Source organism: Pimephales promelas, chromosome 18 (assembly GCF_988280905.1).
Source record: "Pimephales promelas chromosome 18, fPimPro1.hap1.1, whole genome shotgun sequence".
NCBI classification, from domain to species: domain Eukaryota; kingdom Metazoa; phylum Chordata; class Actinopteri; order Cypriniformes; family Leuciscidae; genus Pimephales; species Pimephales promelas.
The window spans coordinates 19,098,856-19,123,809 of record NC_142786.1 but is presented as its reverse complement, the minus strand read 5'-3'; the positions used below and the strand labels follow the sequence as shown (position 1 = coordinate 19,123,809).

At 36.7% G+C, this 24,954-nt stretch overlaps 3 protein-coding genes and 1 pseudogene across 7 annotated transcripts; 3 read left to right on the top strand and 1 right to left on the bottom strand.

The window, feature by feature from the left end:
• Positions 1-967: 967 nt before the first annotated feature.
• On the bottom strand, positions 968-3,264 carry aunip (aurora kinase A and ninein interacting protein). Of its 3 annotated transcripts, XM_089122963.1 has the most exons (4): positions 3,173-3,264; positions 2,936-3,087; positions 2,732-2,852; positions 968-1,833 (listed from the first exon to the last, which is right to left on the bottom strand). In XM_089122963.1, exons 2-4 carry the CDS (start codon positions 3,041-3,043, stop codon positions 1,109-1,111), a joined length of 954 nt encoding a protein of 317 aa, XP_088979089.1. In that variant the 5' UTR covers positions 3,044-3,087; positions 3,173-3,264; the 3' UTR covers positions 968-1,108. The 3 variants fall into 3 exon arrangements, with proteins under 3 accessions (XP_088979089.1, XP_088979090.1, XP_039536531.2); XM_089122964.1 differs by having other exon boundaries at positions 2,948-3,233; XM_039680597.2 differs by having other exon boundaries at positions 2,936-3,190.
• Positions 2,885-9,999, top strand: vps28 (VPS28 subunit of ESCRT-I). Of its 3 annotated transcripts, none has more exons than XM_089122965.1 (10): positions 2,885-2,906; positions 4,137-4,182; positions 4,290-4,318; positions 4,409-4,446; positions 4,588-4,677; positions 6,340-6,445; positions 6,995-7,096; positions 8,071-8,124; positions 8,209-8,300; positions 9,304-9,999. In XM_089122965.1, the coding sequence occupies exons 2-10, from the start codon at positions 4,143-4,145 to the stop codon at positions 9,422-9,424; spliced, it is 672 nt and encodes a 223-aa protein (XP_088979091.1). In that variant the 5' UTR covers positions 2,885-2,906; positions 4,137-4,142; the 3' UTR covers positions 9,425-9,999. The 3 variants fall into 3 exon arrangements, with proteins under 3 accessions (XP_088979091.1, XP_039537024.2, XP_039537025.2); XM_039681090.2 differs by lacking the exon at positions 2,885-2,906 and adding an exon at positions 3,649-3,680; XM_039681091.2 differs by lacking the exon at positions 2,885-2,906 and adding an exon at positions 3,685-3,705.
• A 1,432-nt stretch (positions 10,000-11,431) lies between these two features.
• mapk15 (mitogen-activated protein kinase 15) lies at positions 11,432-24,626 on the top strand. Its single transcript, XM_039681089.2, has 14 exons — positions 11,432-11,806; positions 13,843-13,941; positions 14,426-14,455; positions 14,991-15,081; positions 15,253-15,383; positions 15,473-15,636; positions 17,628-17,767; positions 17,905-17,962; positions 18,097-18,234; positions 19,602-19,707; positions 20,326-20,629; positions 21,943-22,049; positions 22,796-22,939; positions 24,186-24,626. The coding sequence occupies exons 1-14, from the start codon at positions 11,738-11,740 to the stop codon at positions 24,369-24,371; spliced, it is 1,767 nt and encodes a 588-aa protein (XP_039537023.2). The 5' UTR covers positions 11,432-11,737; the 3' UTR covers positions 24,372-24,626.
• Positions 12,511-13,350, top strand: LOC148970978 (uncharacterized; annotated as a pseudogene).
• Positions 24,627-24,954: the final 328 nt, after the last annotated feature.

Sequence of the window (24,954 nt, the reverse complement as noted above, 5' to 3'; positions counted from 1 at the left end):
TTTTATCAGTATGGCAAAATAAAAGTTTTGTGAAAAAAAATATGAAGCTGTTTAGCACAAGCACACTATAAAAGACAATTGTTTAATTTCTTCATATTTTTCCTCACACAGTATAAATGGACTTTTACACAAATTTTAAACAAATATAACCTTCGAATGAGATCATCAAATTTGGCATTAATTATGAATGCATGAATAAAGTGAATGTGTCAGCATTCCTGACATTAAGGAAACTTCAACTTGGCAAACAGGAACAGAATGTGAAGTATTCGCCTCCTCCATGCTGGAAATATAAAACATAAACTAGCTTACAGTGATAGAGCTTATGTTTATTAATGTGACACACCATTTAAAATATAGTGGGATTCTGTAGTTTATAATTCATCAACACCGTAAACACACTCCGCCATCTGCTGGCAAACAGGCGCCATTACACAATACTACATCATCTGGGCTTTATTAGCATTTCATTCAAGACATTTCATTGTTTGTGTTTCGCACTGAATGACTTAAAACACAAGAGCTTCTAAATAACATTGATAATATATTTGTTTTACTCATTTTATTTTGGCTAGTCATCTAAAGTGTTACTCACACAAGCAAACTGAACACACACACACTAACTGAACACACACTCTTTACTCATACACACACACACTCTTAAATCTAACTCACACAAACTGAACACATACACACACTCTTTACTCATACATACTGAACACACACACTCACTCTCTCTACTAACACATACTGAACACACACATACACACTCTAACTCACACAAACCCGAGTTAACTATACAAAAAAAAAAAAAAAAAACACAATGTTGTAATATAAAAAAATATTAAATATAAAAAATCCAGCATTTAAACTCCTGTTTTGTGGTAATTCTCATGTGTTTAATGCTTGAGTCCTGAGAGAAAAACATCTGATTCCTCCTTCTTTTACTGAAGCGTACACACACACACGTTTAATGAGTCCTGAGTGAACAGCACCTCCTCCTCATCTTTTACTGAAGCACGCACACACACACATGTGTTTAATGAGTCCTAAATGAACAGCACCTCCTCTTCAACAAAAGCACACACACGCGCACACACACACGTATTTAATGCTTGATGACCATGTTTCCTTCTGAGTCCTGAGTGAACAGCACCTCCTCCTCCTCCTCATCATCATCATCCTCCTCTTTAACTGAAGCACACACACTACACCCGTCGCTCATGTCCTCAGATGTGTGTGTGCGCTCCTTCAGTGAGTGCTGGTCTCGATGGGCGATTACACACAAGCCCTCTGAGTCCTGAGTGAACAGCAAATCAACAGTTTCCCCTGCGCTCACACACTTCTCAGGGGACGGGAGTGTGTATCTCTTCTTGGCCGGACTGGAGTGGGGCCGGGCGTTCTCCTTCCCCATCCGCTTCAAGGGTGACGCTCTAGCACTCCGCCTCTCGTGGGTTTGATTGACAGGTCGAGAGGTTAAGACACGCCCCTTAACTGTGGCTTTCTGACCTCCATGGAAGAAAGGCTGCGTTTCAGGAACCCTTTTATTTGGATTCTCTTCTTTATTCTGATGTTCTTGAGTCTTTAACAAACTTTGGTCATGTTCTTGTGTATAATGGGCAACATGTCTTCTTTTTTCAGGCGGTTCCTCGGCCTCCGACTCTTCTCCGCCAATCAAATGGAAGAAACGCTGCTCTTTTTGGTCCTTGTCTGATGACCCTTCACAATCTCCGTCCCAGTTCTGCAGGTCCAGCTCAGATGTTGGACGGGTTGAGTCCGAGGTCATGTCATGTTTGCGTTTGTTCCCGGTGTGTGTCGCACTTCGGTTCGGGTCTGAGCACAGAAACACCAGTCAGAAGATGAGAATTCAGCTTAAACTTTTTATCATCACATTAAAGATGTTTTTTATTTGTATATATATATATATTTGTTCATTTTTTACTTTTAGTTGTTTTAGTACACAAATTTCATTACACTAAATTTCATTTTTTGAATTTTAAATGAAAGCAGAAGCTAGCTGAAATAAAACAAGTCATTATTATTTAACTTCATGCAACAATTTTTTTTTAACTAAAAAGTTTCAGTTTACTATAATAACCCTGGTGTACACATACACACTCACAAACCGAACACACACACAGACAAAAAAGTGAAAACACACACCCACACAAACTGAGCACACACACTGATCCTTACACTTATACAAACTGAACACTCACTCACTCACACACACACTGAACACTCACTCACACATGCACATGCACACACACACACACACACACACACACACACACACACACACACACACACACACTGAACACTCGAACTGAACACTCGAACTGAACACTCAATCACACACACACACACACACACACACAAACTGAACACACACCCACATCCTTACACTTACACAAACTTAACACTTACTCACACAACCTGAACACACACCTATATCCTTACACTTACACAAACTGAACACACACTCTCTCTCTCTCTCTCTCTCTCTCTCACACACACACACACACAAACTGAACACTCACAAACACACACACACACACACACTGAACACACAAACTGAACACACATTCCTTACACTTCCACAAACTGAACACTTACTCTCTCTCTCTCTCTCACACACACACACACGCTTACACTTATACAAAAAAAACAACAACACACTCACACACAAACCTAAACTAATAGTGTATTAGAGTTGTATAACGTGTCTCACCTGTGTGTGTGTGAGTAAAGAAGGATGATATAACGCTCTGTCTCGTGACGGGCATGTGGAGTTTCGTCTGAGTGAAACTCAGAGCCAGTGAACTGAACACCAGTCTGGATTTCGGCCTCAACTGGGGGAGACAAGGCGAATATACCTCAAATACAACTGCAACAAGTTAAACCTGGTATACTAGCATATATTTAACTGTTGTACCTGTTGTGTTACCTGTTGTTTCTTCTCCTTTAACTCTTTAGTGTCGAGCCATATTCCACACTCTTCTTCTTTGGCAAGCTTCGGTTTAGTGCTCTTGCTGGATTTCATTCTGTGTTTACAATCTCTCACGCACTCAAATAAGCAGACGCGGGCTATATGTGGAACATAGTATTCGCTTACAATCTCATAATAAACAGGCAATTCTTGATAATGTTTAGGACGTCGTATTTTAGTTACTTTTTATATATAACTCCTCGAGACTCTCTGTACTGCAAGCAGTCCTTCCCGCGCGCGTATTGATTCAAAGAGAATTCGGGTTGCCAAGTATTCTCGCGCATACATTTAATTTGTATTAATAGCACTAGTTATAATAATGATAAAGATGATTGTCTTTCGATAATGTAAGCTAATATATTACTTATATACTATATAAAGCCGTTTTTATTCTAAAAAGTAGTTGTCTTTCATCACGGTGTCAATAAAACACTGTTTATTTAGCAGTGTGGAAATATTAGAAGGACTTGGCAACCCTCACCATGCTGGAACTTACGCATACACGTTAGTTTTCTTTGAATGTCAAATTTAATAAATAATTATTCCTATCACTTTAGTGTTCAGATTAAATATAAAATATATTATTTGCATACGAATATTGTTGTAATGAATAAATAAACTAAAACAGGATGTTACGATATCATTCAGCGACGTCACGTCAGTTTGCAATAGTGGTGACGTCAATAAAAGGGTGAGCGAATACTTTTATCTTCCTGGTGTGTTTTTTGGGTTAAAACTCTTTTAATATTTAAATTATACGTAATTTCATAATCATATTAACCCTATCTACCTATATAAGATGCGAATTAGTGAAAGACAGCAACGTGTTGTTTACACTTAGAGCGGAATGAAAGCTAAATCGCAGCTAGTTACCTGAGCTAACTTAGCATCGCTCAGGAAACAAACAAAACAAAAACAGCTGTTCTTGTATAATGAACTCAATTCACCATTTACCTTGCGTCACCTCGTTTGAGGTCTAAAATCTATTTAGTCACATGTTGTCTGTCTGTCTATAAGTTTGAATTGTATTTCCTGTGTTTTCGATCAGATCAGTTTTGACATCACTGCTTATTTTTGCTTATACAAAAGTACTGGCTCGTTGCTAAAACAAAATCATAAAGTTGATTGTTTCTTAATTGTTTTGTAGCTCATCATGTTTCACGGAATACCTGCTTCTGGAATGATGGGAGGAGGTGAGACAGGAAAAAAAAAATCAATCTAAGCATCTCATTCTATCATATTTTCACATATTATCAGGATTTCATATCTCTGTTTTTCCTTTCTGCGTTAACTTAACCAGCACCTGCCAACAAGCAAGAACTGTATGAGGTAAAACGTTAGACGGTGCACTATTTTTATTGTAATAATGCACTCACTGTCATTTTTGTTTCTTTAAATGACTGTATTTGTCTGTTACAGGAGGTGAAATTGTACAAAAATGCCAGAGAAAGGGAAAAGTAAGTTAACTGACATCATATTGTTCAGCTCGGTCTATTTTGAGCTGCTTTATTTATTTGTCTGACTAGCGTAAAGACAATGTCGGATACTGGTTATGTGTTCGGGTTGCATTTAACGTCGATTTTATTTCGTTTTGAAAGGTATGACAACATGGCAGAGTTGTTTGCTGTGGTCAAAACCCTCCAGGCCCTGGAAAAAGCCTATATTAAGGACTGTGTGACTCCAAACGAGTGAGTTTTTGTTTGTGCAAAATGTCATGCAAATTGACTTTAATTTGCTGGTCTAACTTGTTCCTTTGAACTGTCCCTATATAGGCAAATGTTCCTTTCCCTAACATTGTCTTAAATGTATAAGGACATGGGTCTGATATGCTGCCCCGAGTGTAGATATTATGTGTGTCCTTTACCTCAGTAATAAGACACGCATGACAAAAAATTTGGGACATTACCAAATACTATTTTATTTGTCACGATCAGCCTTCACATAATGGCACGAAACTCAGCCAGTAGAGCTCAACAAATTGCACGGAACTAACACGTTTCAATAGGAATCCATGCAAAATATTTCTTCACAGATTCAACAGAAAGCTGATTGGTTTATACATCGCTATTCTATTTGCAAGAGACAATGGTCCTTTTATCCTCTTCTTTTTAAATGGTGTTTTTATTACATTTTCTTGAACAATTAAACAACAATGTGTCAATCACATATACTGTACAAAAACACAAAAACAAACAAGCACCGGGGCTCATATTACATGAAAAGTGCAATAGCACAAACCAACATTGGATAATACAGTATTTACTTTAGAAGTTAGAGTTAACAATACATAACAATAGTTGTGGCGTATATACCTGTTCTTTCCCGAAAACCTGTGAATATGTTCATTATGATATTCATTTTTAATATACGCCATACCGATGTATTTAATTACACAACATACAACACAACAATTACTTTACTAGTTGCAGAACTAGATGAACATGACAAAGAAGAACAAAAAGAGGAGACAGGTCTGTTGTTTGGAGGTTTATTCTACTTTTTGTATTGATTTATATATATATATATATATAAAAAAAATAATTGTGAAATTTGAATAGTAAAAGTTCTGTATTTTGACTGCAATTGTCTTTGCATTCTGAGTCCTCACTTCATAAGTGTCATGATTGGCTCTTATTTGTAAACAGCATCATTTTCTAGGGCCATGCAAACCTGTATTACTAGTGTGGAATTATTCTACAATATTCACTAATGACAGTAAAATTTACTGAAGTACTTCCTCTCTCAACCAGTAGAAATACTTTGAACACCTGATTATGCATGAAATAAAAACGCCATAAACCGGCATAATTTTGAAAAAACCTTGATATAAATTTTTGGTCAAACCAACCAGCACTACATTCCAATCAATAATAGCAACAGATATATGGTAAGGGTAAATTAAGTGCACATTAAAATATATTTTCATATGAATATAATACTTAATCAAGCATTTTTTTTTGTTCCTCTATTATATCGTTAATATCCCCACGTTCAATAAATAATAAAAAGGGACTCTAGACCCTCTTAAATGTTATTATTTACCCTTAAGTATATAGGTTATCATCTCCATTGAAATGCTTGGCGATATTTCTTTTAACTATCGAGTTATAGTTAGGCTTTCTGTCTTTTTCCAATAAATGGCGATGAGCCTTTTGTCATGTAGAATACACACGTCTATCAATACCATGATTCCAGTTATCTGGATGAATACCAAGAATGGAAAAACCCAGGATACGCCATATCATATTCTAAAACTCTTCGATTTGCCTGTGAAATTCAGCTAAAGTGACCCCACCCTTATTGGCACATTATTTGTCCATATATAATTAATATTTTCTTTGTTTTTGCAGATATACAGGAGCTTGCTCAAGATTGCTTGTCCAGTACAAGGCTGCTTTCAAACAAGTCCAGGGATCAGATGTGGGCTCCATCGATGACTTTTGTCGGAAATACAGGGTATAGCTTATTTTACTGATGAGTAACTCTACATTCTTTGTCTCTTTTGTATCTTTGGTTAGTGATGTATTGGTCCAGTACCACTATATACAGTCCAACCAAAAGTTATACACACACTAGATATCATTTTTGATATTTGTTTACTAGTGTGTGCAGGACAAGTTCATTACTGTAAGTGAGGAGAGCAAAATAAAGTAAACTGTGACATATTATACCCAAATATTCTTCATACAGTGCCTACCAGTGACATATATATAAAATTTGGGACTCAGACACTTTGACCTGATCATGTTTTGCTGAAGTTTTTTTTTTCTAATTGCTTAAATGTATCATCTGACAGATATTCAACATAATTCATGTGTGAGAGTCTAACAGAAGGATGGACAAAACCACTCAAATATCCACTGATCTGAGAACTCATATTTTATTACCATTTTATTACTATAGTGAATAAACTGTGATAATGTGAGAAATGTTAAAGGTGGTTTGGTTTGACTGTACATCAAGAATTTGCTTTTTAAAATATTTTTTCTCTTGTGTCTCTGGCAGCTGGACTGTCCACTGGCTATGGAGAGGATCAAGGAGGATCGACCAATCACCATTAAGGATGACAAGGGCAACCTGAACCGCTGCATTGCAGACATTGTTTCTGTATGTGTTTTGAACTTTTAATGAAGCCTTAAATCAATATAGCTTTTGTTGAGTTAAAGCCAGTGTTCATCCATTGAGCACAGAGGATTCCTCTTGTTCCAGTATCTGCATTAAGGCGAGACACGGCAGGCAAAAACATTGTTTTTTCACTGGTAAATGTTGATATTTTGGGATATTTCTTCAATAACATGTCTTCTTTCAGACTTGTGGTGAAAAAAAAGTCTGAAATACACATTTAGGTCTTTATTTTACTACACTTTGTCTGTTTGCATGTGTAGATTTCTCATAAATTCATCAAAAGTTGTTCTAAATCATCCCGCTGCTCCGTGATCGCTGTCTGCACCGTCATCCCACAAAGCTCTTTCTCTCGTGTACTATACTGTCGGATCCAAATATGGTCATTTCCTGTTTATCAGCTAAATACGCAATCTTATTGGCTGAAAGTCTGAAATCTCCACTTCAGTAGCACTATACACACCAAACGTCCCAGTCTTGTACCTAGTTATGTTATGAACACATTTACTGAGGGATTTGTAAATATGTTATTCCTAGCCTGATTTATATGACATTTTATTCCAAAAAACATGCCGAAATTATATTTATGACAGTATATGCTGATTTATAGGATAACAAAAGTAGAATTTTTTCCCCCACCTAATATGTGAACACAATCAAAAAATAATTTTGAACCTGACTTTATCCAAAACAATATATGCAAATTAGTGCATATTTAATTAGGTAATGCCTCATTTGTGTATTTGAACATTAAATGACAGAAAACTTGTAATACATTTTAATCTGTAGTGTCTTGCCTTAAGTAGATTTATTTGCTCAGACTTTAATAAATAATGCCAAATGTAACGTCACAGTAGATTATGTGGTCCATGAAATAAATACTTGGCATTGATTAGCAATAATTGTCAAGAACTGCTTCTATACCATGTTTATTAACCTTTGTGTTTTCTTCCATGCAGCTTTTTATCACAGTGATGGACAAACTTCGACTTGAGATTCGTGCCATGGATGAGGTAGTCATTTCACAGACCACGTCAGCTAAATAAGTTTTCCTGATTTTATAGTTTGATTATATGAGAGAGAATATTGTGTTGTAGATCCAGCCTGATCTGAGGGAGCTCATGGAGACCATGAACCGGATGAGCAACATGCCTCCAGATTCTGAGGCCAAAGACAAAGTCAGCCTCTGGTAAACCGAGATTCATTTTAGAGAAAAAGACATTTAACCAGTGACGTGCGGTGATGTCAAAGAGTTATGAAAGCCAAATTACCTGATTTATTGTTTAGGCTAATAATACGTAATAACAGTAAACGTTACGCATAAGCGCAGCATAACAAGAAATGTACAGATCAGGATGTATATCATGTTCTCTCAGTCTCTCTCTCTCTCACACACACACACTCACACATACATGCACAACTACACTCATTCTTATGCCCCGTTTACATATTTTCCTGTGGATTGGCCTCTCGTTTACACGGAAACCCTGTTTTTATCACAGAAAAAGATTATTTCTAAAAACTCCGGCCAAAGTGGAGATTTCTGAAAACGCTGGTTATGTGTTGTCGTGTGAACTGGGAGAAACGGCTTTTTAGGTTCTCTCTTGTCGATTCTGAGGATTCTGATTGGCTTGCATGGCTTTATCCTTCTCCCTACACTGCCACCAATAGGTTTGGCATAGTTATGATGGTGCTCGACGGCGTATTTATGCGGGTGTGTGAACGATGTTATTTTTGAAAACGGAGAAGGGGAAAATATTCGTTTTGCTAAATACCCGGCTTTGTGTAAACATGGCCTTAATCCTAATTGTTGCACAGTGGCCAATTACGTTTGTCAGTCAGCAAAAGTAAAATGTTTAGTTTGTAGCATATTTACGTCTAAAGGCACAGCAGATTTGTGCTTTTTGCTGTATATGTTAAAGCACGCATGCGCAACATGGGTTTTCCGCTTGTCGTCTGCAATTAATGGAGCGTAAAAGCACTGCTTATTCTACCATTTGTTTTTTATTTGATTATGTGTAACTGCTACATTTGTCATCGTAACGTCTAAACAATTGGAATAACACACATATTGCATATATACATCACAAGAATAAACTGTTAAAATACAAGTTTATTATTATTTTTATCTTTGAATTTTGGCGCACGTCACTGCGTATGTAAATGAGCTCCTGTTGTCTCGTTCCTCGCAGGTTAACCACACTGAGCAGCATGTCTGCGTCTGATGAGCTGGATGACTCTCAGGTTCGCCAGATGCTGTTCGACCTGGAGTCCGCATACAACGCCTTCAACCGTTTCCTGCACTCGTCTTAAACGCTCCCTCCGTCTCTGATCTCCTCCTCACCAGCTTTTTATCAAACCTTTGTTTCTTTTTCCCTGTTTGTTCTATGTCTCTTAAACATTAGGTTCTTTAGATTTCAATGAAGGAACCTCAAATCCAGTTAGAGTACTGTTGTGTGTCACTAATACAAATAGGGTTATAATTAGAATATGGTGCAAAGGTTCATTTATCTCAGTAATTCAACTTAAAAGGTGACACTAATATAGACTCATTACGTGCAAAATGAGATATTTCAAGCCTTTATTTGTTATAATTTTGATGATTATGGCTAACAGATATGAAAACCTTTTCACAATATTCTAATTTTGAATTTGGGGTTTTCATAAGCTAAGCCATAATCATCATGATTATAACAATATCTCACTTTGCATGTAATGAGTCTATATAATATATTAGTTGCACCTTTTAAGTTGAATTACTGAAATAAATGAACTCTTGCATGATATTCTCATTTTTCGATTTCACCTGAATTGTTCACAGATTTGTTCCCTTTCTAAGTAGTGTTTTTTTGTTGTTGTTGTTTTTTTAATATAAAGCTTTTTTTCTTCGATCAATTGGTCATCTGAAAGTGTTCTCTAGAATGACCCAATCATTAGGCTGGCAATAGCGAATACTTAGAAGTATAGGAAGGGGAAATATGCTGGCCTCTATTAATACATGTGTTAAATGACAGTTTATGGATCTCATAATATATTATAGAGCAAGGTTTGATGCGGATACTTGATTTTCAGTACTGCATTTTATTTTAAATGAGTAATAGTTTCCCCAACTTCATGTTTACTTTCTGTTCAAATATATTTTTTCAAGTATTTAAATGAGACGATTTTAATTGCACTCATTTACAGTACTCTAACATTTTTGGTTGATAAACTTGACTTTTATAACAGAGCTTGATTAAGGACTTGGTGTACTCTTTCCTTGGCATGGTGTTGGTCTAGTTTACCATTATGTAATACGTCATATTTATTATTAAATGACCATTGTAAATAAAATAGTTTTGAAATAAACCACATAACTTTCAAAAACAATTTGCCCAGTTGTGTGTGCGATGTTTATGTGTACAAATACTCATATTGAAGCCTTTCCTTGGGTTGGACGATCTAAGCTCTTGATCACCTATCATTTTCCACAGCTTTTATTTTTGTTTACTGAAATCTCTTGAAAATACAATTTTTGCAGTGTTTCTTAAGCAGAACAAACCAAAGACACCTTTAAATTTTAATAATAGTACAGTCCATTGAAGAGATATGGCCATCCCTCACAGCCTCGTCTTCATTCCGTTAAAAAAAATCAAGATGGCATAACTTGATTTTGGTGTAATTTAATTTGGTTAAGGCAGCGAATCCTGAAAAAAAAAACAGTATTGTTTCACACATCACTAACAAATAGACACAAGAATCAACATAATGAAGCTCTTTGTCAGATTGAAATTTTAACTTAATGAGGACCTTTTTTGTATTATTATGCTGTTAGTATACTTTAAAATATGTGATGAACACTCTTTAGAATGATTTGCTTTCTGAAATGTTTGTGCAGTATACAAGCTAAGTCAAAATTGTATTATTTTATTGATTTATTTCTATAGCACATTTAAAAACCTAGTTGCACCAAAGTGCTGTACAGTAAAACAATGAGCATATGACAAGCAATCATTAAAATAAATGCATGCAGAATGCAAAATATAAAAACATCAATCACGAAACAATAAAATCACAAAAAACATGATTTTCAATGATTCTCATCCCAACTCACAAGATGATGCTGCAACCAAGGATTTTATTTTACTAAGAAAACATGAGAAAAATGAAAATAAAGACTTGAGAGTCAATGTTTTGAACTATACTGTATAGCTGTTTTTTCCGGTGTGTTGTCAAACTCAAAGATCAGAAAACCTGCGGCTCCTTTAAGAATGCGTCCTTTGCATAGTTTTGTCTCTATGGTGACAAACAATTACAAAACCAAGTGATGCTTAACGTTATTTTTTTTAGCAGGCCATCGATTCTCTATAAGCGACCGCAGATATTAATGGTGAAGACATACGTAAACACTTGCTGTTATTTTCAACAGGTCGCGTTTAGAGTTTATGTAACTCCGTTTAAATGTTTGTATTGTCAATAGTGATTACGATTAGCAGGCGTATTTAGATGTTTTGTATTCGGCACATCACCAAGGAAAAGTTTTCATTTATTAAATATATTCGGGCAATCCTGCATTACTGACAGGATTTTATTCCTGCCATGATCGAGACATCGTAAGTGGTAAAACAGGTAACGTTAAAAGTCGGGATGAACATCACTGAGGTGGAACAACACATTAGCTTGAAGTATGACATCAAGAGAAGACTTGGAAAAGGGGTAAGTTTTCTATTCTGTGGTTTTAAAGTGCCACGATAAAGACTATATAATAAATAAGCGGACAGATTATGGAGGATATTTTCTGTTGTTTTTTAAATTGTGTTTAAAGGGTTAGTTCACCCAAAAATTCTGTCAGTACTCACCTCATGTTGTTCCAAACCTCTGTGTTTATTTGTTCTGCTGAACACAAAGGAAGATATTTGGAAGAGTGTTTTAATCAAACAGTTCTCATGAGATCTGTTTGATTAAAACATTCTTCCAAATATCTTCCTTTGTGTTCAGCAGAACAAATAAACACAGAGGTTTGGAACAACATGAGGTGAGTAATACTGACAGAATTTTCATTTTTGGGTGGACTAACCCTTTAAGAATTGGACCATTGTTTCTGTAATGTGTTGTGATCTTATGCTTGGAAGAATTGATGTACTAAAGCAGATGACTGATTCTTCTGTTTATACTTTCAAGAAGTTAAAGGAATAGTTTCTGAAATTTCTGTCATTAATTAATCACTCTATAGTATTTCTCACTTTAGATGGAATCTGAGAGCTTTCTGTCCCTTCATTGACAGCTACGCAACTACCATCGCTTTATACGATGAACAAATTATATTTAGGCTTTTATTCACATATAAACATTCATCAACTCACACATCAGTTGTGTTGAAAGCTCAAGCATTTTGCTTTAAAATGCTCAACCTCAATCCAATGAGGTTCATTCTCGTGTTACGCAGCACGTTTGAGCTTCAGACTTCAGAGAGAACCAATGAGGTTCATTCTCGTGTTACGCAGCAGGTTTGAGCTTCTACGAGAACCAATGAGGTTCATTCTTATGTCACGCAGCACGTTTAAGCTTCAGAGAGAACCAATAAGGTTCATTCTCGTGTTATGCAGCAAGTTTGAGCTTCAGCAAGAACCATTGAGGTTCATTGTCGTGTTACGCAGCAAGTTTGAGCTTAAGCAAGAACCAATGAGGTTCATTCTCATGTTACGTAGCACGTTTGAGCTTCTAGAAGAACCAATGAGGTTCATTATCATGTTACACAGCACGTTTGAGCTTCAAAGATAACCAAGGAGGTTCATTCTCGTGTTACGCGGCAAGTTTGAGCTTCAGCAAGAACCAATGAGGTTCATTCTCGTGTTACGCAGCACGTTTGAGCTTCTACAAGAACCAATGAGGTTCATTCTCATGTTACGTAGCACGTTTGAGCTTCTAGAAGAACCAATGAGGTTCATTATCATGTTACACAGCACGTTTGAGCTTCAAAGATAACCAGGTTCATTCTCGTGTTACGCGGCAAGTTTGAGCTTCAGCAAGAACCAATGAGGTTCATTCTCGTGTTACGCAGCACGTTTGAGCTTCTACAAGAACCAATGAGGTTCATTATCATGTTACGCAGCACGTTTGAGCTTCAGAGAGAACCAATGAGGTTCATTCTCGTGTTACGCGGCAAGTTTGTGTTTCAGCAAGAACCAATGAGGTTCATTCTCATGTTACGCAGCTTGTCTGAGCTTCAGCAAGAACCAATGAGGTTTATTCTCTCTTGAGCTTCACCAAGGGGTTTGTTCTCATTCTCGTTTGTTAATCGTTCTCAGCTTCTGTATGTTCTCTGATCAATGTTTATATGCGAATAAAAGCCTTAATTAAATCTGATTATCATATAAAGCGATCAAGTCTCTTCAGAACCGCTCAATTCATATGGATTAGTTTTATGATCCCATTATGAACTTTTTGTAGCATCAAAGTGGTTGTGTAGCTGTCAATATAGAAACGGAAAGCTTTCAGATTTCATCAAAAAGATCATCATTTGTGTTCCGGAGATGAACGAGTGTCTTAAAGGTTTGGAAAAACATGAGGGTGAATAATTAATAACAGAATTTGAATTACATTACATATGTAATGTCCATCAGGTGTCCTAAACTGTGCTTAATCTCTCATCTGTCAGTCCAGTAAATAAACTGAAATTGCAGTTGTACTTTTTATTTATAATTTTGTATTGTTGTTAATTTAATCTGTACTTTTAAATCTGTTTCTCACAGGCATATGGAATAGTTTGGAAGGCGGTGGACAGGAAAACAGGAGAGATTGTCGCTGTGAAGAAAATCTTTGATGCCTTCAGGAATCGAACAGATGCTCAGGTTAGAGACAAGTAAAACACATAGCATGTACTTGTCACGGCGTGGTGCAGGCAGAAGGGAAGACAGAGTCCAGATTCAAAAGAAGATGAATTTTACTTACAAAATATCAGGCAAAGATACAGGGAAACAGGAGCAACCACTGGGTAACATCAAACATTGACCGACCAAGACAGAGTGAAACAGAGGGAACTAAATACACAGAGGAATCAAGCCTAATGGGGTGAAAACAGGTGAAACAGATGAACAAGACGAGGAACAGGTGGCTGATGAGGGAGTGAGTTCTGGAATGGAGACAAGAGGATCCTGGGAAATGTAGTGCAGGAGACGCAGACAGAACAGTGCAGACGAAGACTGTGACAGTACTATAATATACAGTACTATTATAGAATTGTTCTATGTGTGAATAAGTGGAGGTACTGTAAGTTTGTTATTAATTGTTAAAAAATTGTTAAATTTCACATTTCTTTCTGCTGTTTTCCCATAGAGAACATTCAGAGAAATTATGCTCCTTCAGGTAAGAAAATGTCCAAACCCAGGAATCCAAATTCATTTTAATTACGGTGAATTTAAAATTAGTCTCTTCGGCTCACCAAAGCTGCATTTATTTGATCACAAATACAGTAAAAATAGTGAAATGTTATTACAATGTAAAACACGTTTTCTATATGAATATATAGTAAAGTGTAATTTATTCCTGTGATCAAAGCTGAATTTATCATCATTACTCCAGTCTTCAGTGTCACATGATCCTTCACAAATCACTCTAATATTTTGATCTGATGATCAAGAAACATTTATGATTATTATCAATGATAAAAAGTTCAGATTTTTGTCGAAACTGTTATGCATTTTTTTCATTGATGAATAGCAAGTTGTTGTTGTTTTTTTTTTTTTAAATATAAATATTTTGTAACATAAATGTTAACTGTCCCTTTTGATCAATTTAATTTGTCTTGGCTGAATAAAACTGTTAAAACACGTTATAACTGTAAAAACGTAAGTTTTGTGTGTAATGTTTTCAAATCCCCGTCCTCTTTTCTCTTTTGCAGGAGTTTGGGGATCATCCTAACATAATTAAATTACTAAATGTCATCAGAGCCCAAAACGACAAAGACATTTACCTCGTGTTTGAATTCATGGGTAGGAGAGCATCTTTGCACTTCACACTGTGTAATAAATAATAATAAGGCTATATTTTATGGCAATATTCATATTTCCAAGTTATTGCTCTTGCCTTTAGAGTTAGTAATTATTACATTAATGGTGATTTTGTTCATACTTTATTCACACCAACTAATCTTTTCTTTTCAGACACAGACCTACATGCAGTAATAAAGAAAGGAAGTCTATTAAAAGACATTCATAAGCGTTATGTAATGTACCAGCTTCTTAAAGCAACAAAATATCTTCATTCAGGCAACGTCATTCACAGGGACCAAAAGGTACTCGACTTTTAATATTAATTCATGCTTTGAAAATTAGTTCAGACAGAATCTGATTTAAGTTATTTCTGTATTTCTATTTCTTAAAGCCATCCAACATCTTACTAGACTCAGATTGCTTTGTGAAGCTGTGCGACTTTGGCTTGGCAAGATCCCTGTACCAGATCCAAGAGGATGCGGTGAATCCTGCCTTGACAGAGTATGTGGCGACACGATGGTACAGAGCTCCCGAAATTCTCCTGGGATCTAATAGGTGCGTGGCCTTTAAAAGAGGACCTATAATGCTTTTTTCCATCTTTATTTAGTGTGTAATGTTGCTGTTCGAGGATGAAAAAGCTCTGCTAAGCTCCAGTTCTTCTCTATATCAGTGTCAGTGTTTCTGAACTCCTGAAACGCCTCCATTGTAGTCTTGAGTTTCTCCTGGGAACGAACATGTCACAATATTCCTCATTATAATAATTTATGCGCAGAATAAAGGGGCGGGTGCGATTGAGTTAGTTAGTAGTGTGTTAACCTGGTGGTTATGGTAAAAGGGGCGGGACATTTCTCAAACACACTCGAAGCGCTCGACCAATCACAACACACTGGTCCAGCCGACCAATGAGAGCACAGTGTGCTTTCAGAAGGAGGGGCTTCATAGAGACAGGAAGTAAACAGTGTTACTGACAGACTGGGATGTGAGGATCCGCAACAATGGAGAATATGAGTAAAATAATCAACATTCAAGCAGGAACACCTGTTCTAGTAGAGCCTGAAAATGTCTCTGGTTACTTGCGTAACCTGTGTTCTCTGAATAGGGAACAAGACGCTGCGGAAAGCGCAGTGGGATATTCTCTGAATGTGCCGATTGTCTGAAGCCCCATAGAATCTAGGTCGGGCAGGGGAGGGAACGGAGGATTCCCTAACCCTCCTGGGCATGAACTGTTTAAACATGTCCGATTGAGACTTGGAGGCACGGAATTTCTCAACCACTGTGTTGACTGCCTCTCCAAACGCCAAACAGCCCCAACTGGGAGATAGGGGCGTCAAGGAGGAAAACCTCTCCTTGTCGCGGATTTCAGTGAGGTTAAGCCATAAGTGGCTTTCCTCAGCAACCGCACCTGCCATAGAGCGGCCTACCGCGCGTGTAGTATGTTTGGTGGCACTCAAGGCAAGATCCTTGGGCCTGTGAAGCTCTTTCACAGCTTCAGGAGTCACACCACTACCCTCATCCATATCTTTTAAGACATCGGCCTGGTAGGCCTGAAGAATGGCCATCGTGTGAAGGATCATGCCTGCCTCTCCAGCCGCCATGTAGGATTTTCCAATAAGAGAGGAAGAAGTCCTACATGCTTTAAAGGGAAGGAGGGGACGTGACTTCCAAGATGGCACCGACAACGGAGAAGGATGGCTGGCCAAAGTACAGTATCCTCAACCGCTGGAATGGCGGAGTAGCCCTGTTCCACAGAACCTACTAGGTTGGTAAAATCAGCAGCTGCCGCATTAGTGAGACGCGCAGAGAAAGGCTGCTTCCAGGATCTGGAAATCTCTTGATGCAGATCGTTGAAAAATGGCAGTTTTCTTCGTTGTGGCCAAGAATTAGGGCCACTGAGAAATCTCTCGTCGAGCTTCGATGACTGAGACTCGCGGGGCTCGTCAGGCCAGTCGATGGCGAGTTTCTCAGCAAGTCCGCGAAAGTACGTCCACCAGCTCTGAGTAGGCCGCGGTAGCCGCTAGGCGAGATAATGTCATCGGTAAAAGCATGCTCCCGGGCTGGTGCATAAATAATCGTGAGTGAACTCGACTGGCATGTCATGTGCGTGCTCGGGGGAGGGAGGGAGAGAAAGAGCGGATGTCACAGCACTGGAGAAAAATCGTTTGCAACTTCCGGTTCACGGGGACTTTAAAATCCACAAAAGTTTTTTTAATCCGTTTATAGGCTTAGAAAAATCGAGAGCAAAGGGCGATGTCACCGCTTCGTGAAGGCAAAGAAATCTGAGGAGAGGATGGCGCGCGCGCGTTGAATGCGACGTGGATGCGTCGGGGCGGAGCCAGATTGCGAGAGCGCCATCAGCCAATGAATTAGCGTGATTCTATAGAGCTTCAGACAATCGGCACATTCAGAGAATATACCACTGCGCTTTCCGCAGCGTTGAGTGAACCTATGAAAAAGAACACTTTGTAAAAGAGCATAACATAACTTCTTATAATGTATTAATCATAATAAATAAAATATTATGATAATGAGTCCTTTATTTCCTGCAGGTACACAAAAGGTGTGGACATGTGGAGTATAGGTTGCATTCTGGGAGAGATGCTCCTGGGCAAGCCGCTCTTCCCTGGGACGTCTACCATTAATCAAATCGAAAAAATCCTGAGCGTGATTCCACATCCTTCAACAGAGGGTTGGTTCGTGTCTCACATGAGGCTTGTTCTTACAGACAACAACCAAAACAACTAGCCACAAATGTGTTCAGAGTTACTTAAAGCACACAAGCCTTCACTAATATTCCTATGTGCGATTTATTTTTTATTTTTGCAGATGTGTTGGCCATCAGATCAGAGTATGGGCCTTCTGTTATTCAGAGAATGCTGCTTAGGTATGTTATGTTAATGTTTCACATAATTCACTCTATGAATGGTTGTTTAGCTGAACTTGAATGATGACTCTGCTGACATAATATTTAATAATCATGTTTGATCATGATCCATATCATGTTGGATGTGTGTTTAGACCACAGGTGCCATTAGTCGAGGTTCTGCCAGCTTCAGTTCCACCTGACGCCCTTGATTTAGTGCAGCGTCTGCTGGTGTTCAATCCAGACAAGAGACTCAGTGCAGAGGAAGCCCTTCAGCACCCTTATGTGTCCAAGTATGTTATGCTTTCTTTAGTGTCTTATTTAATGTTTGTAATTCAGGGATGCACAATATATGGGCAACATATCGGTATCGGCCGATATATATTTTTATTTTAATGTTATCGTTATCAGCCTGATAGCAAAATTTAGCTGACATATTAAAGCCTATAAATAATGTATTATTTCTTTCAGCTGAGACTCTTTAGATTCACACTGTTCAACATGATGCTTTTGAAATGCTTTAAATACGACTGGAATCACTTCAAAAAGGAAAATACAGTAAATCTGTAAAAAATACATCTGTCAACTGAAAACATTATAATAGTGTGTTTGGATATGGCTTTTGTTTTTGTAATCAGGCTTTCAAAATTATATAAAAATTTGGATTTAGATTTATCCTCAAATAATCGGTTATCGGCTTTCAAATATAAAGAATTATCGGTTATCGGTATAGGCCAAAATTTTCATATTGGTGCATCCCTATTGTAAATAATATACTGTACTCCAGTGGCCGAAAATGATATCCAGCCGAAGAAAATTGGCATCCTCACCCTTTAAACAAATGTTATTATAAATGTGTTTCATATTTCGTAGTTGTGCTGGGAGTCAATTGTTTCATTTTTGATGATAATAACGCAATGAAAAATGCCAAATTGTGTGATATAATTTTTGTCCAGGCTGTCAAAGAAATTATGAACATTATGTAAAAACAAAAGAGAACCAATTAATTATTAATAACTGCCAATGCATGCTTTTTCCTGTCTGCTTTTTGTTTTTCAATTCAATTTTTTTGTTTATAATTTTATATATATAAAATGGCGTAATATTTTGATGGTTTAATCAAACTTGTAGGGTCATTAAAAACAAATAACCTCATATATATATCCTCACTTTTGACCACTACTGTATGGCAACATGAAATCAAAATTGACTGTGTTTACTTCCTTAATAATATTAATGAACTCAAAATATGATTGCTATTGTTGAATGGCTGTTAATTAATGTTAACCAGAAATTACGATTTGTTGATTTTAACCAATTACTGACTTGCAGTATTGAGGCATTTTTTGGGCAATTTTTATATTTATTTTTAATCATTTAATGTTATTCTTAATTCTAATAGTGGTGGTTCATTTTTTGATGTGCATGTCATGGCACATATACAGTATATGAAAACTACTCCACCTAAAATACAAACTTATTTATTTATTGACATTTACTGAGTGTATCTCATTACAGAAGTATAATTAGTATTTCATTTTGGCCATGATATTGATTAATGGTTTGAGTTTTATTATTATTAAAGGAGTATTAACAAGAAAATGAATTAGTAAATAGATAATTGAATAATAAAAGATCTTCTTTCCATTTTCTATGCAAGATTTCACAACCCAGCCAGAGAGCCTCGTTTGGTCTGTGATGTCATTCTGCCGGTGGACGATGACATCCAACTCTCTGTTACTCAGTACAGAAACAAACTCTATGAGGTGAGTGGAAACTTTTCATTCATCATTTCCTCAGTTTTCACAGATTTATGTTGACCTTTTTCCTCAAGAGCAGTCATAATGTTGTGAGTGCACACAGTCATGTGATTTCTGTGTTATGTTAACAAATGCTGTGTCACAGTGACAGTTTTTTGTGTGACATTTGTAATGTTACAAAAGTTTTCTATTTCAAATGTTGTTCTTTTGATCTTTCTCTTTATCAAAGAATACTGAAAAAAGCATGTTTCCACAAAAATATAATAGGTACAGTTTTCAACACTGAATAATCATAATGTTTCTTGATCATCAAATCATCATATTAGAGTGATTTCTGGAGGATCATGTGACACAGAAGACTAATGATGCTGAAAATCAGCTTTGATCACATGATATAATTACACTTTACTATATATTCACATAGAAAACAGCCATTGTAAAGTGTATAACTGATTTTACTGTGTTTTATCAAATAAATGCAGCCTTTAAAAATTATTAAATATTAGAAAATCCTACAGGTAGAAAAGGAGCGTTCCTAGTACTGAGCTTTGTGGTACTCCATACTAAACTTGACTCCATAATATAATAGCAAATGCTTAAAAATGACTTTTTTTTCTGTAAAAGATGATCCTGGAGAAAAGAGCCAGTCGGCATATGCAAAAACAACCTCATTTCAGGCAGAAATTAGAGGAGAAGACTGCAGAAGTGGATGAGGACAGTGGAGTGGACAGAAGAGATGGAGATGGCAAGGGTTGTGTAGATGGAGATCCTGAAAGGAAATCTCCCAGTGATAAGAAGAGCCGTAATGGACCTGGAGCAGCCGTTGCCAAACCTGTCAGTCGGCCTGAGCGAATACACGACGGCACCAGCCCGACACTGAGCCCCAGTGCAGGAAAACCCTGCTATAACCCTATCACACACTTGCCTAGTGAGTGCTGTTTTACACTCACACTCATTGAATACACTTAGGCCGCATTTACACTTCAGGTCTTCGATATCTTGACTATATCTGATTTTTTTGAAGACCATCTGACAGTGACCCATATCTGATATCTAATAAACAACCCAAGGTAAACGTACTGACCTGGTAAAGCTTAGGTTGAAAAGGAACGACACAGATGAAATGATAACAACATTTTGCTTTCCGCACCATCTTTAATGGTCAGCAAAACATTGGTCTCATAAGGGCCTTTTAATGACGTACGACTCGCGCTGACGAGAATATTCGATCCGCCCACTTACATGGCAGATGCAAATGAATGTAACCGATTAATATCAGATTTATTTCCACATATGAATGAGAAACTGATCTGAGTATATTTTTTTCCTTCTTATATGTTTGTGGGTCATTTCCGACCATGGGAGAAAAATTATTGGCAGAACAGAATTGGGTCACTTGAACCATGTAATGTAAATGCGGCCCTATACACACCATTATGTGCAGCACACATATACTGTAGCTTCGGTCAATGAAGGTCATGGTTTCATGATGTTATAGAATATACACGAACATGATATTTATATGATATTATATATTTCTATTTCAAATAAATGATGTTCTTTTGAACTTTACAAAGAATCCTAAAAAAATGTCACGTTTTCCTCAAAAAACTATTTTTGACAATGATAATAATCATGTTAACACTTTAAAATAAGGTTACAATAAGGTCCCATTTGTTAACTACATTAATTAGCGTGAACTAATAATGAACTGCACTTATACAGCATTTATAAATCTGGGTTAATGTTAATTTTAACATTTACTAAAATCTTGTTAACATTAGTTAATACACAGCGAAACTAACATGAACAAACACTGAACAGCTGCATTTTTATTTACTAACATTACCAAAGATGAACAAATACCGTAACAAATATATTGCTCATGGTTAGTTAATATTTTAATAATGTTAACAAATGAACCTTATTGTGAAGTGCTACCATAATCATAAATGCTTACTGAGCATCAGATTATCATATTAGAGTGATTTCTGAAGGATCATGTGACACTGAAGACTGGAGTAATGATGGTGGAAATTCAGCTTTGATCACAGGAATAAATTACATTTTAAAATATATTCACATAGAAAAAAGTTATTTTGTATTATAATAACATATTGTTTTTTTTATGTTTGAGCAGAAGGTAAACTTTCAAAAATATCTTACCTACTCCCAAACTTTGTTAAGGTAGTATATTACTCATTGGATAGCCCTAAAAGACATTATGCATTTATTTTCCAGATGGTTCGGTGAAGCCGCCCCAGTACCCGTCTCCTCCTCAGCGGTTCGGCAGGAGGAGTCAGGAGACCGGTGTTGTCCCGCACACAGATGGAACGGACGGGTCTGTGGTGCGTCCCACCCCTCTCACATATTCGTTTTAGATAAGAGCTGTTTAGCACTTAAAATGCCCCTATTATGCTTTTTAGGATATGACCTGTCATGCAGTGTGTAACAGAGCTGATTGTGCGTGTAAAATGTCTGCAAAGTTTGTCTCCTAAAAGAAAGAAGTAATTGTGAACTGCCTGAAAAGAGTCGTCAGGAATTCCAGTCTCACTTCTGTAACATATCTACGTAACAATGTTACAAATTGGCATAATGGCAGCCTCTGGTGTTGATTGGCTCTCTTAGCCCCGCCCTCAAACACTGTAGAGTATCTGAGACTGGGAGAGTTTGGTTCGTGTTGAGAAAATGCTGTCAAAGCAAATCCACTTTGATGAGATTGATACGGTGAAACCCATGCCATCGTTATCACTGTGATCAAGAGCTGAGGTTCAGATATGATAATGAGCGTTTGGTTTCTGATCAAACACAACAGACTGGGCGGTCTGACCAATCAGAGCAGTGCAGCTCTCAGAGAGGCGGAGTTTAGAGAGACTGAATCCTTGATCGAAGCTGATGCTGTAATGATTATTATGAGAAAATTAAAGTGTTTTTGACCTTGGAAGCATGTAAAGGTGTTATAGGAGACTCCTAAACGTAAAATACCATAGTAGGGCACTGTTAATACATTTAATATAATTAAAAGACGGTAAATGGTTAGCTATACGGTGGTAACATCATTTAAATGTTTTTATTTGTTCATTCTCTCCATCAGGATGTGGAGCAACGAGGTCGTTCGGCCCCTGTGGGACGCACACACTCTTTCTCTCTCACTCTCGCACAGCCGCAAAATAATCCCCTGCTTCGCAAGGATGAACCGTCTGTGTCCCCCGGGTTATGCGTCACCTCTGCTCGCTTGGTGAGGAGAGAAAAATCACCATTTTTCCAGTTTGCATAAAAACACTCTTGTTTACTCTGACCTGGGAACTTTGAACCTGCCAACACAAGTCATTGGTTGAGTCTGAGTATGTTACAAGCAGCGTTTGAAATTAACATGCGCCAACCCGCCAAATGTAGGTAAAAAAAAAAATGTGACGTGTAACTCAAATCTCTAGCCAATTTGGCGAGTTAATTCACTCTGTTTATTCTTCAGTTTATTCATTTACTAATTTTGCTGGAGAAGTTCGTTTAAGACAAATCTGCGCAGATATAGCACAAATACAAACTCGTGATTTATCATGATATATTAAATACAGCATATTGAAGAATCTGCTCATATCTGGCTTACTTGAACATGTCACTACGCAACACTTAATTCTTCATTTGCATTGAAGTAATAGCGAAGATTAAAAAGTATTTGGTGAACAGAAAAGACATTGTTATTTTCCAACATCCAAATTTTTTTATGTTCTTTCTTTGTGCTGTATGGATCTGTCCATCTAAAATACTTTTTAGGTGAAAAGTATGCAGATGAAAGGCGAGAGATTTTGTTTCAAGAAGAAATGAATGAAATCCAAATTTTAATATATATATATATATATATATATATATATATATATATATATATATACAGTAGATACTGTCTATATACAGTATATACTGTGTATATATATATATATATATATATATATATGTAATATATTATATATTATCGTGCAAAAGTTCATTTATTTCAGTAAATAAACTTAAAAGGTGAAACTAATATATTATAATAGACGTGTGAGATATGTCAAGCCTTTATTAGTTAAAATTTGATGACCATGGATTACAGCTTATGAAAACCTTTTCACAATATTCTAATTTTGAATTTGGCTAAAGCATAATAATCGAAATGATGACAAATAAAGGCTTGAAATATCTCACTTTGCATGTAATGATTCTATATAATATATTAGTTTCACCATTTATGTTGAATATCTGAAAAAATTTACTTTTGGCTAGTAGAGGTAACTTCTACTAAAATTTTGTAGCCAAATTGGCCGGTGAGTGAAAAAGTTAATTTCAAGCCCTGATTTCAAGCACAGAAAGCAGTGCCATGTTGACAATCCAGACACACATCAGGACGTCTAGTGTATGCGTTCTTGTTATGCTAATGCTTTGCCCTAAAATACTTCATGCTATGTCTCAAAGAATGCTTAATGATATTCTAATATCTCACTCTGCAGAACCAGCGGTCTAATTCGCATTCACGTGAAGCCAGGCTTCCTCCGAGGTTCAGCAAGAAGGTTTTCCAGAGTAATGCCAACGTTTCCGCAGCCGGGGATCCTCGTGCAAAACTAGGCAGTTACTCTCAGGCGTACGGGACTATCAGCAAGACCGGACTGGACAATCTACTGAAGAACTGCCACTAGGTGTAAAGATCAGAGATCATGAGATGTCATTGGAATCTCCCACAGCAAATAAATAAAGTGGATTTCACATGAAAAGTATACAAACTATACAGTATAGTCATCACATGCGGTGAGGATTATGGCCATTGTGGAAGATTCACAGATTTGTGCTGCCAATGACTTTATTCCGATGACTTTCAATTCAGGTGTCAACGACTTGTTTGTAAATATGTGGTGAAAACATTTAATAAACTTGTTTAGAGAACCTCTATGCAATATGTGTGTCCATGTTTTTGCCTTATAAAACTGTAACAGTTAATAAAACTTCACGATTAAGGTTATAAAGGCAATGGTTCTCAACCGTTTTGACTCCATGGCTGCCAAATATATATATATATATATATATATATATATATATATATATATATATATATATACACACACACATGTGTGTGTGTGTCTGTATTAGTGTTATATTATTTTGGCAGAATTATTAGTGTTTTACTCTATTACTATTTTTATTACATTATTAGTGTTTGAGAACCACTACTTAAGAGGATTAAGGAAAAAAAAAGGATTAAATTAAAATATTTCATACTATTCT

Excerpts from the sequence above, each read along its gene's own strand:
- aunip (XM_089122963.1), bottom strand. The coding sequence starts at position 3,043 with ATGAAATCCAGCAAGAGCACTAAACCGAAGCTTGCCAAAGAAGAAGAG. Across the intron at positions 2,853-2,935 it reads AACAACAGGTAACACAACAG|TTGAGGCCGAAATCCAGACT; the intron begins GTACAACAGTTA and ends TGTCTCCCCCAG. Across the intron at positions 1,834-2,731 it reads CTTTACTCACACACACACAG|ACCCGAACCGAAGTGCGACA; the intron begins GTGAGACACGTT and ends TTCTGTGCTCAG.
- vps28 (XM_089122965.1), top strand. The coding sequence starts at position 4,143 with ATGTTTCACGGAATACCTGCTTCTGGAATGATGGGAGGAG. Across the intron at positions 6,446-6,994 it reads ACTTTTGTCGGAAATACAGG|CTGGACTGTCCACTGGCTAT; the intron begins GTATAGCTTATT and ends TGTCTCTGGCAG. Across the intron at positions 7,097-8,070 it reads GCATTGCAGACATTGTTTCT|CTTTTTATCACAGTGATGGA; the intron begins GTATGTGTTTTG and ends TCTTCCATGCAG.
- mapk15 (XM_039681089.2), top strand. The coding sequence starts at position 11,738 with ATGAACATCACTGAGGTGGAACAACACATTAGCTTGAAGTATGACATC. Across the intron at positions 19,708-20,325 it reads ACAGAAACAAACTCTATGAG|ATGATCCTGGAGAAAAGAGC; the intron begins GTGAGTGGAAAC and ends TTTCTGTAAAAG. Across the intron at positions 22,940-24,185 it reads GCGTCACCTCTGCTCGCTTG|AACCAGCGGTCTAATTCGCA; the intron begins GTGAGGAGAGAA and ends CTCACTCTGCAG.